General features: G+C 38.8%; 2 protein-coding genes and 1 non-coding gene across 3 annotated transcripts; all 3 read left to right on the top strand.

Moving 5' to 3' along the window:
- Nucleotides 1-1,540: 1,540 nt before the first annotated feature.
- On the top strand, nt 1,541-2,375 carry LOC146988111 (guanylin-like). Its single transcript, XM_085777747.1, has 3 exons — nt 1,541-1,699; nt 1,969-2,161; nt 2,301-2,375. Exons 1-3 carry the CDS (start codon nt 1,622-1,624, stop codon nt 2,357-2,359), a joined length of 330 nt encoding a protein of 109 aa, XP_085633873.1. The 5' UTR covers nt 1,541-1,621; the 3' UTR covers nt 2,360-2,375.
- Nucleotides 2,376-6,886: 4,511 nt separating this feature from the next.
- LOC146988112 (guanylin-like) lies at nt 6,887-9,545 on the top strand. Its single transcript, XM_085778105.1, has 3 exons — nt 6,887-7,007; nt 7,440-7,626; nt 9,035-9,545. Exons 1-3 carry the CDS (start codon nt 6,936-6,938, stop codon nt 9,103-9,105), a joined length of 330 nt encoding a protein of 109 aa, XP_085634231.1. The 5' UTR covers nt 6,887-6,935; the 3' UTR covers nt 9,106-9,545.
- Nucleotides 9,546-11,846: 2,301 nt separating this feature from the next.
- trnap-agg (transfer RNA proline (anticodon AGG)) lies at nt 11,847-11,918 on the top strand. The gene has a single exon. It is a non-coding gene; the product is annotated as a tRNA-Pro (tRNA).
- Nucleotides 11,919-12,340: the final 422 nt, after the last annotated feature.

Raw genomic sequence — 12,340 nt, forward strand, 5'->3', positions numbered from 1 at the left:
ACGCGGCTCTCGGCTGGAGCTAATTTCGTCGGAACGACTTGTAATGTAATGACACCAAAGTTATCTGGGTGAGTAAATTATCGTATTTTATGCTAGAAATAAGGTCCAGATTGTTTGAAGTTTATTTATACATTTCAATCCAGTGATAGACTTGTGGCCCATCTAGATTGTGCCCCGCCCTCGTCCTATGTCAGCTGTGATTGCGAAACGAAACCAATGTTAAAGTCCAGTATAACAACGTGCTCAGCAACACACTGACAAACTTGTCTGTTTACAGTGTTAGTAATAGTTTGCACCCCCTGGCAAAAAAAAACCCCAAAAACCAATGAGATCATAAAAAATTGGTCTGAATATGTAAAAAGGTAAATGTTTATTTATAAAAATCAATAAAATAAACCATCCTTATCATTATCTGCTAAAACCACCTCAGAAAACTTGACTTTTTCTTCATCGGGTTTGATTTATGTCTCGACAGAAGTTAAAGTAAGATGATGACAACAGTGATGAGATCCACTGTGCAGCAGCGTCTGCTAGATAGATGGGCCTTTCATGCTCAGCGTAAAGAATTGTGTTTAATGAGTTCATTAACGACCACACAGATGTCTCACTGGCTTGCCACACCCTTACACGCCTGGTGCCACTCACAAGCCAAATCAACTGATTTGTTCATGGCCTCTGCCTGTCCTTGACAGACAAAGTGATTAGATAGTTGCACCATTACATGTCATAGGTTTGATTCATGCAGCTGCTGATGTTTGTCGCCAAACCTCCATCTACCAAACAGCTTTGAAGGAAATGGTGCTAGAGATGCTCATGTTGTTTCTGATCTTTTTTATGCAACACTCACCTTCTCACCAAAAGTTGTTACAGCTGTTTCTCTGCACCGATCCAGTGTCTGTTTGGTCTAAAAGTCTTTTAGGAGGTATCCACCTGTCTTACATTTGTTACCAACAATTAATTCAGATCTAGACGCACTCAAGGGCTTAATAAATAAAGTGAACTTGATGTGTTACGCTGCAGAAGCAGAAAACAGCAGTTTTAAGTAAATACCATCTGATTATTCCACACCACAGTCTAATGAGAACTCTGCAGGCATCTCACATCATTGAAACTGAATTTAATAGCATTGTCTTTTTCTCTGAAATAAACAGTAAGCTTGTATAATGTGGTGAAACTACAGCAACATATGATTTCTTGTATGTAAGTTCAATTCAGGTCTGATCGATCTAATAGGTGTGAGTAACAGGATTTTCTAACAATGGGCTGGTGTGGCTTCATCATTATCAATGGTCATCGTGGTAACTCTTTAACTCACTAGAGGTGTGGTCGATTCTGCAAAACGGAGCAGACGAGTGAGCCAGAGATCCATAAAAATAATCAGACAGATGATGAGGTCAAAGTGGGATTTATGAATTTCCCTTTACAGCGCTGTAAAACATATTGGTACTCATTAACCCGTGAGAAAAGCACCTGTGGTCACATGACCGCTGGGCTGCGGGGGCCAAACTGGTTAAAAGGAGGCCTGTGGCTGGAGGGAGAGGCAGACACTGAGCTGAGCACCTGCTGAGCACATCCACGGCAAAGACACAAAGACACAGCTCTAAGGCAAACAGCTGACACCATGAAGGCCACACTCATCGCCACGGTGACCCTCCTGGTCCTGGCTCTTGGCTGGACAACCGAGTCTGTGCAAGTCGAAGTAAGTGCATCAATTAGCAGTTATGTTAACTGATGTCTTTATGATGAGATGCCAGGGGCTGGACAATGAGTGTTTCTACTAAAGGGAACCTGACAGTGTATTGTTTCATATACCTACACATTACAGTGCAGAAATAACTCAGAATTAGAAAAGAACTCCGGGCCACATATTTTTCTCTGGTCTCGGCATTTGAGCCAATGCTATACTAACAAACTGAGCCTTTATTTAGGTTTCACCTCTCTAATACAAACATCTGCCTCTTCTTCCAGGAAAATGGATTGTCTTTCTCTCTGGAGGCCGTCAAGAGGCTTCAGGCGCTGACAGAGAGCAGGTTCGCAAAAGGACAACAAAACCCACGATTCAGGGCGAGCAGCGGGTCCTTCTGCACCGACCCCATGCTCCCTCAGGAGTTCATGCCACTCTGTAGGCAGAGGGGAGCATCGGCATCTCTTGTCAGACTAGGTGAGACCATTAAACTGAACAGCCCTCTCTTTGTGATTGATTTTCAAGTGGACATTTGAGGTTATGAATATTTAAGCGCAGGTGATTTGACAGTGTCAGTGGCTCTGTTGCAATGGTTAAGTGTCTGTTTTTCTTTCAGCTGCGGTTCCCCTGGACGTATGTGAGATCTGTGCCTTCGCTGCCTGCACTGGCTGCTAAACCAACCCACCAAGCCTGAAGCATCTTGCCAAACTTAAGACATGTCATTTCTTTGTTTTTTTTTCTCCCTTTCAAAATAATTACTAGGAATTTCTCCAAAGATTTCCTGGAAATGATGAGACAGTGACTTTATGCCCCCTGAATACCGATGTTCTGACTCTGGCCCACCGGACCTAAATAGAATTTTTTGAGTTGTTGTTTGTTTGCAAACTGTTACTTTGTAGCATATTTGGTACTTCTGCTGAACATTATTCCTCATATATTTTATTTTTGAAATGACATTGTTTGTTACAATTCTATCTCACCGAGCTTTGTATTTGTATTTAAAGGAGCGTGCTCTGTTTTCCCTTTTCTCTTTTTTATTATTATTGTTTTGAATAAAAAGCTTTTACTCATATATTAAGTGTACTTTGTACTCTTTTTTGTGCTCTAGTACCATTAGTTACATTAACTGACTTTTAGCTAGAAGGTGGGGGAGGAGGAGGAGGAAGACAAACAAACTGACAGGTATAAAACCATTACCATATTCAATGGTTTTCAACATAATACTATTGATGTGTTCACACAAAAACTTGTTTATTCCTCCCCCCTTTCAGCTCTGTTTTGGTCTCCTCCTGGGAAACCTGATGACGTCTTTTAATAACAGACGCTCAACTTTTTCATTAACTTTGTGTTTGTTTGTGTGGTGTTCAGCAGGTGGCATACAGGGGGTTATTAACATTGTTTGACAGTAATAGCCGGGGCTGATAAGAGAGGTAAATAAAGATACAGTAAATGCAAGTACATTAATTGGTGAGCTAATGTTGGGTGAGGCACCTCGTAGAGCTGCTCTGACACCACCAGTGTCATTTATTAGTTTACTTTCAGTGTGATATACAAGATCATTTCAAACTCTAAGACAGTGTCTTTAAATAGTGCAAAGAGGCCACAGCTATAAATATTCAATTACAGGTGTGTTAACTTCTACGTGCAACTGTGTGAATAGGCTGTGTTATTCTTATCACCGATTAGTCCCCTTATCTTAACCCTTAGCTCACTCAGGGAAGGTTCTGGACCTTGTATGCATTTCCTCATCCACAGGTAAGGCCCAGTCTGTTGACGACTGGCCCGGTCTTCCCCATTCTATCATTAATACAACTTATAGTATCACCTCAAGCCTCATTTACACTCATTGCAGCCTCAAAAATAGGTCCATGTTTTTTGACATTGCAAATATTCTATGCGTTTTATATAGATAATATCTGACTCAGCTCGTATCTCATTATGCAGATATTCTGTCAGCCAAGGCCCCTAGTGGACTTTACTGACCACGTCACGTGCAATATCCACAATGTTAATGTCTAATGTATATGTAATGTATACAGTCTAAAGGGATCTGAATGAATATGTAATAATACATTTAATAATACATTTATTTGTATAGCACCTTTCACAGAAATAAAATTCACAAAGTGCTTCACAAAAAAGCACTCAGTACTGTATGGTATTGTCTGTATCCTTCATTTTGTTATTGCTGGATGTTTTCTTGCTTAATGGGAAGAAAACATCACTGAAGTTTTTTTCACTTGTTTCTAGCAGGACGGTGCCACACTTTTCATTCTTTGTTTACATACATGGCTTATTCTTGTTGACTTTTAGACTTTGGCAAAATATGTTCAAATGTTGATTTATAAGATACAATTGAATTTTAATTAGAGTTTTTGTGTCATTCCACCAGATTTATATCCTGGCAATTGTCAAGAAGGATTGGAAACTAATTAGACTGATTAGACATGTAGGGAATAAAAAATGTATCTGAGTAAGTGAGTTGAAGAGGAAAAGAAGATACAGTATATAAGAGATAGAGATAGATAGACAAAGAGATAGAGAAAGAGATAGAGAAAGATATAGAGATAGAGAGAAAGAGAGATAGAGATTTTAGTGGTGGCTACTCCATGTGTTTGACAGGTTACATAACAGGTGCAGCTGTAAGCAGAGAAGATGGAGATGTCATTCCCTCACAAGCTGCTGCTAACTTCACTACAGACTCCTGCAGACTCCATTACTGCTTTCCGCTTCATTACGAGTGGTAATCACAACAATCAGCACACACCATTTAATAACATGCTTTTGGCTGTTCACAGGAAATCTCAGTGTTGTGCAAAGGTTACGTATGTTTAGCCAACTGAGTCCAAAAAAAATTGTTAAAGGAAAAGTCATTTTTAAACCCCTAAATCGTTGTCCTGATGGTCACCCAGTGTTGGGGGGAGCAAAAAACATGACTAAAATTGATGCAGGCAAACCATTGTTACACCATGCTCGACAGCGCTAGGGATAGCAACAACACTAACCCATGGGGGCAATTCTTTCAACCACAACAAACACTCAGAAAACAATCAAATATCTATGGTACATGACTGGAATCCTTATGACACACCACTGAGCTCATATAGTGAAGGCTACAATATAAACAGTAGTTTTGCATGTATAGCCTAACAAAAATAAACGGTTAGAGATATTTTGGACATTACCACTTCACTGCTCGACCATTTATTTTAGTAAAGAAATCATCACAACAAGGAAAAAGTGTTTGTTTCTGTAGCGGGGAGAGCAGGCGCTCCGTGATCGCTCTGTGAGTGGCTACATGCAAAAACACAAAGTTTATACTGTTTATACTGTACACTCAGTACACTATATGAGTTCAGTGGTGTGTCATAAGGATTCCAGTCATGTACCATAGATATTTGATTGTTTTCTGAGTGTTTGTTGTGGTTGAAAGAATTGCCCCCATACTGTAGGTTAGCGTTGTCGCTATCCCTAGCGCCGTCAAGCCATGGTGTAACTCTGGTTTGCCTGCATCAATTTTAGTCACGTTTTTTGCTCCCTCCAACACTGGGTGACCATCAGGAGAACAATTTCGGGGTCAAAAATGACCAGAATTTTCCTTTAAGTTATATTACATTGCTTTAATAATGTTTTCTTCTGGGGTAAATATAACAATTATTGTAATCATTATGTGTTTAAATGTATTCCACATCTTTAGGACTGCAACAGCCCACAGTCACCAAAACTCATTCAGGAAAATCAGTTGAGCTGTGCTGAAATACTATTACCAGCCCTATTTGAAAACTGTAGTAATCTATATCAGAGTAAGAAACTCTCAACCAGGTAAAGGGAAATGGCAGTTGGTCATTACTTGAATGTGAAGGTCATCAGTCTGGGGATGATGGGTACAGAGATTTTTTTTGTTCTTTACGAGAAATATACATTTATGTTTTTTAAGGCAAACTTGACTAGTATCATTAACTGAGAGAATACGGCACAGATGATATGTTTTCTCTGAGAGCAAATCACCTCATACTTTGTACATGAACTTAAAGCTGTGCTACAATTATGTTCACCATGACCTGTGAGGGCTTACTGAGTTATATAATGCACATTCAAGTAAAAGTCAATGAATACTCCTTATTGATTTTTAAACAATACCCCTATCTGGCAAGTCCAAAGTTTTTGATTAACGGTGATGTGTGATTTATAAAAACAGCCGACTAGAGAGGTGTCTCTGTATAGCACATAGTATAAAAGCCTCTATAAGTATTCGAAAGTTAAAGGTCACGTACTATGTCAAAGTGTTATGATGCTTGTTTCTCATAACATGACACTTGATGCTTGGGCCCAATGTGCAAACAATGTCTGTCTCAAAGTTATAAAGAAGAGATTGACTAAAAGATCGAATAAGATATCTGAAGCTTACATTTCATCTTTTTAACTCAGCAGGATAAAAATACTGACACAATAGGTTGATTTGGAGATCAATATTACTTATGAAACAAAAGTCTTCTGAGTTCACACAGTCAGACCATAATTCATTGTTGGTGAAGGAGCACACTGTGACTTTTAATGACATCATAGATTTGACCCTTATCTATTGCTAAACATTGAGAAAGATTTTCCTTGTTGCTTTTCCAATGAAGATGTGTATATTTTCAAGGAAGTAAAATATCCATTGAATTAAGTGTTAATCTAACTATGTTCCTTGCATTTTAAATGTATCATAACTTTAATTTTAAGTGCATTTTTTTTTTAGGTGTGAAAGCAAACAAAATAGTTTCCATATGCCTCTTGATATCGTCACCAATTGCAAATATCACTACTGTTCAAACAAGTGACCTACATGTACGTAGGTGTTTATCCTGCTCCTTATCAGACAGCTATGTGATGAATATCTGTGGGAGAAAGACAAGAGATTAGATTTATTGGATGGCACTAAGGGGTCGTGTACGTTAGTATAAAACCCAAAGTCAACAATTAAACATGGGGATGACGGGGGCCACAACAGAGATAGAGGTTATAAACAAATTTAGAGTATAGGGGTTATAAACTAAAAAAGAGGATCCAAAGCATTGGCAGTGCAGCAGCCTGGGGTTATCTTTGACTAACCTGTGTTCCCCTACCTTTACTCTTCAACCTGCCAGTTGCCTTTGTTAATAAATCACTCACTAATCTGTCCAGACCCTTTATAAGAGGCGGCACAGGTATTCAGCGACCACAGAAGAAACCCTCCTCTAAGCTGAGAGAAGTCTTGCATCACGTGAAAATGAGATCGCTCAGCGTTGTCGTTGTTTTGGTGCTGTGTGTGTGCAGTGGAGCTCTGGGTGTGCAGGTTAAGGTCAGTATCTCTTTTTCTTGGGTACACTGTTGACTTTCTTTATCCTTTCAAACTATGTGTTTGGCGTCTTTCTTTTCAGGCTGCCTTTACTCTGTCATTTATTGTCTAAAAGTTACTTAGGAATAGTCGTTGACACCAAAGATTCATTATTTTGTGTTGTGTGCCTGTTTTCTAAGGCATTAAAAATGCATTTCTCAACAGTTATTCAGTCTAGTCACATTCACTCTTCAGTGCTGCAAAGCCACGACTTAAAAAGCAATCCAGTCCACTCTTACAATTCAAGCTTGAGTATTCATCCAGCTAATTTCAGCCTTTGCACCTCTTATCATTCCCATTACAAGGCACATGCATGCACACTCAAATTAAAGCAATTCAATTGTACTGCAGATTTCGCTCCTTTTCTCAAAGCACCTCTTGTTCCTTCCCCTCCAGGTTGGAGACAGGAGCTTCCCCTTGGAGGCAGTGAAGCAGCTGAAGGAGCTGATGGACGTTGATGATAATGTGAGCCCTCACCTCGCCGAGACAAGCGTTGTAACCGTTTGTGACGACCCTCTCCTGCCACAAGTGTTTCACCCAGTTTGCAAAGCAAGAGGAGCAGGCTTGGTGTTCTCCACACTCGGTAAGACAGAGCCTAGGATAAATCAAGAAATAATGATGAATAATGTGGACACAAACCCATTCATGTTATATTATTAGTGTATCCCTCTCAATTTGCTTTCTAATATGTTTTCTGACAAATGTGCAGACGATATCTAGTTAACTGCAATTGCCATTGTTTGGGTGAAAAGTTATGCCAGTGGGTGTTTATCACAACGAGCCAATAGGCTTTATGCACAGCTCCACTACTTCCTGAACTTAAACAAGCTCCTTTTCTGTATTTCCTGTCTTACATTATTGGACAAACTGTGTCTGACCATCGTTGTGACGACTGAGGTCAGAGTCAGACACACCTGGATTAATCAGTTTGTCCAATAATGTCAGACAAGAAATAAAGGAGCGTATTTAAGTCCAGGAAGTAGTGGAGCTGTGCATAGCTAAAGCCTATAACACATTTATTTGTTGTATCTACCCCCCTGTCTGTGGCACTCAGCCATAGTGGAAATGTAACAGCTGGGCTCTGTAGTTATTTGGCAAACATTACTCAAACTGTTGGGTGTTATTTTCTGTCAAAGATAAATAGTTGACCACGTGTTTGTATGTGTGATTTATTCCAAATGAATAATAACCACTTACATTGCCCTATTTTTATAATGAAAACAACATAAGCTTTGGGCTATACTAACAACACTTAGGTAAAATAATTGTTTGTTCTGGTCTTTTAACGGCATCTCGATGTAGAATGTCCCAAAAAGTGCCAGTCAACTAGGCTAAGAGGCTGATGAGCATCAAGAGCAGCGGCTGCTTGGCCTTGTTCTGTGGAAAGGTGATAACATCGGCTTCTCAGTGCCTCTAAAGTTTTGCCAGCCAGTGAATTATATCTTCTTTGTTTAATCTGCACACCAGCCCCGACATGAAAGTCAGCTCACTCCAGCTGTGTTTCTCTCAGCAAGAAATGGAATTGGCATATCAAGCATCAAACCACTACCCCGCTCTACCACCCAAGCTACAACTGCTAAACTGCCTGTTAAATGACTATCTACGTCAACATTTCGCTTTAGGCAAATTCTTGAAGGAAACAATCACACTCAGATGCTGTTTAATCTACAGTTTTATTACTCAGGCACGTGTTCTCTCTTAGACTCAGGATTAAAGACACTATATTCCTCGAGATCTCTGTTTACACATTGTATTATGCACATCCTGGAACGACTGCCCCATAAAGTGGCTCTGGAATGATATGAAAAGCTGTGCAAATAGTCTTTCAGGACCATTAAAGCTCATTGGACACAGATGGCACCCTTGTTGATCCCATTATGTACAAGAGAGGCATTTCAGAAGTGGAAAGTTGGCCCTTGGGTGGCACAAACACATATTTTGGGTCATATGAATATTATATTGAGTTTAATTTTTTTCTTTTTTCTTTCCAGCGTATATCATCACGCCTTCAGATCCCTGTGAAATATGTGCCAACCCCTCCTGCTATGGGTGTCTGAACTGAGACTGCCATCTGCTCAATACAGAAACACATCGGCAGAGAGTGTCGGAATTGTCACTTCCATAGGTCTTTGACATTTCTGTCTTTAAGACATCCAGCCAAGCCGAATGGGTCTCAAGGCTGTAGCCTAGGTTTTGTTTGTTTTTGTTTTTGTTTTTTACATAGAAGTTACATAGAAATCCCTGACTTATTTACCATTTTTATATGTTTTTGATTGTGCTTATACATATATATCCACTTGCAAATAAAGAGTCAAAACAGTTGTCCTGCAGTCTTTGAATAATTACTTTAATGTCTGCCAGTTGCTTTCATATTGAACTTTTAATTTATTGAGTTTGATGCAGCCTATAATAAAAATATAAAATGTGTATTCTTGGAGGGTTTTTTTTGTAGTATTTGTAGTAGGCTACAGACAACGCTACTGAATGGACAAAAAAAATAAAATGAATAAAGGTCACTATTCAAAGTCAAATGAAAGCAAATTGCAAAAATAAATAAAAATAAAAACTCATCTCTTTTGGAGATGAATCATTTGAAAAGTTTTACAACAATTGCCAAATTAAAATCAATCCATCGAATTAACAATAACAATGGACAATGGATTTTGTCAATAATTAGCCTACTTATAGCCAATTAGAGCAGCTAAGTGTGCAAGAGGATGCATTACTGACAAAATGCATCAATACACATGGGGTCAGTGTGCTGTTTCTCCTACCACAGCACTTCATGTTCATCAGTACTTACACATGGAGTCATTAAGGGAATTTCTATTAACAGTCATTTAAAGCTGCTGTCGACATAGTGTTTAATTTGCATCCACTGATCCATAAACCCTGCAATAATGTGAGTGTAAGGGATAAGATAATGGACTGGTCAAATTAAAGCGATCAGTCTCAACAATCACTGTGTTTAATCCTTAATGGCTGATGAGTGTTTCCCTCCCTAGTGTGCATTTAACTAATTAGAAACAAAGCCAACGCTGTTCGGCTCTTTTCAACTCGTATACTCAATGCATCCTTTGACAGGCACGTCCTTTTTTGCGTGTCGTCCTGTTTCATTAAACAAATGTATTCAGCCTTTGGGAAATGAACTGTTTGTTAAACACACAATTTCAAAAACAGGTCAAGAGAAGAGCAATTTCGCCCTTTTTTCACTTTAAACACTAATGATGGACTGATAATAGTGAATTTCATGGTTTAGGCCCAAGTATTGAGATACATTCACACAGAGGACAGGCTGCTGCTTTACTGGATTTAAGATCTGAATATTTTCACAGTTAGGCCATAACCTACACATTTTTTAAAACATGATACCTCTGACAGAAATCTATAGGCTACATATCTAAGATAATATAGGGTGAATATGGGTAAACTGGGACACTTTCTGAAAATTAACCTTCAACATAATTTTTGATTATGAACCAAATGTCTTAGCCCATCATATGATACCATTCTAAACAGTTCTAAACAGCAAAGATCTCTACTACTGTAGAAGAAAAAATACAAAGAAACATTAAACACTGGATGGATGACCCTTCACCAAAAACACTGACCCAAAACCAAAATTCCCTGGCACTATTGGTAATGTGGGACACTTGCAACACATTACATTTTTATTTAAACACAATAATAAACACAACCATTAATTTCAGTTTGAAATATTTGTATTCATTTTCAAAAAACAGAGGTCCAATACAATTAACTTTTGATTCACCGCAGATGTAGTTGAATATGGTTTGCCATGCCCCCCCCCCCCGTGTCATCAACACAGAACCAATCTTTTTTACTGTCATACTTTCCTATGATGAACTCAATGATGATTTTAGTAGCTAATCTAAGTAGGATAAAAACATCTGTCCCAGTTTACCCATATTCACCCATAACAAGCTGATACAATCATAATGATACTTTTCTTCAGTCTAGCCATTTCCATTCATTAACCACTTATCAAATTACATTAAAAATAGAAATAGAAATACAATGCATCATAAACACATAAAAAATAAATAAATAAATAGACCACTGGATCCGGAAGTCTGCTACCCAACGGGATTTAGGATTTAAGCAAAGACGGTTTATAAACATGAATATCTTTGGGACGACGCGGAGTGAGACCTCACCTCCTTCTTTGTCCACGCTGCTTCTTGCAAGTATGCAAGTATGTCGACACCTGGCGGTTATTGGACGACATAACACCAATATCTAATGACATTATAGCCAACCAAAGTCAGAATGTCTCTGATAACAACATACATTTGCACCTATAGCTACCGTCCGTAAAACATCTGTCGTCGAACCAGCCTACTGATGCAAGTCGGCCACGTTTGGACTTTTTGACCTCTTTATATGCTTTTGACATAGACTAAACATTTTTGTGTTAGGCTACGTCATCCGCCACGCGTACACTTACAAAATAACGTTTTGGTGCATAATGAACAGTAATTTCTGCTCTGGGATATCTCCATGTTTATTTTGGTGTCTAGCCTACATTTTTTTGGCGGAGGGTAATTTGTTATGGTTTCCATTCACTCCGCGGCGCCCCTTCTACAATGAAGATGAAAAATTAAGAGTTAAGACAGATGCATTTTAACACGTTAAGACGCGGACGGACATCGTTCCCATTCATCCCACTCATGTAGTCTAATAATATGTAGCCTAAACAGCAATATGACAAAGCTAACCCGGATCTGAAATGTATTAACTCCTGTTGGTTGAGTGTGCAAATTTGATCGTGGGCGGTCACGCGGCTCGTTGGTCTAGGGGTATGATTCTCGCTTAGGGTGCGAGAGGTCCCGGGTTCAAATCCCGGACGAGCCCTTGCTTTTTAAAAGGATCCGTCTTGATTTTCTACTTGTAACTTTGAGTGAACAGAAATGTCTTGCCAATGAAGATGAGATTAGTTAGAAAAGGGTAGGTATGTAGGCTATTGAACAAAAGTTAAAAAGACAACTTAAAAAACTTTTATTAGTAGCCTATCCAGAAGTGACCTGAAATAAACTATTAGGTACATGGACACAACAGTGATTAGTTGATTAATTCAATTTTCAATCAATTGCAAATTGCAAACAACACTTCCAAGAATGAACTGATAATTGGATGGTTTATCAATCACATATATCAAACATTCAGATCTTTTGATCTTTCTCAGATTTGTTATAACAGCTATTATATATAGGCTACTTTATGGATGAACATCTTTCCACATCCACAGATGGTATGCCTGAAAATATGATGCATCA

Source organism: Trachurus japonicus, chromosome 5 (genome assembly GCF_045865225.1).
Source record: "Trachurus japonicus isolate A0001 chromosome 5, Traja_1.0".
In the NCBI taxonomy this organism is placed as follows: Eukaryota; Metazoa; Chordata; class Actinopteri; order Carangiformes; family Carangidae; genus Trachurus; species Trachurus japonicus.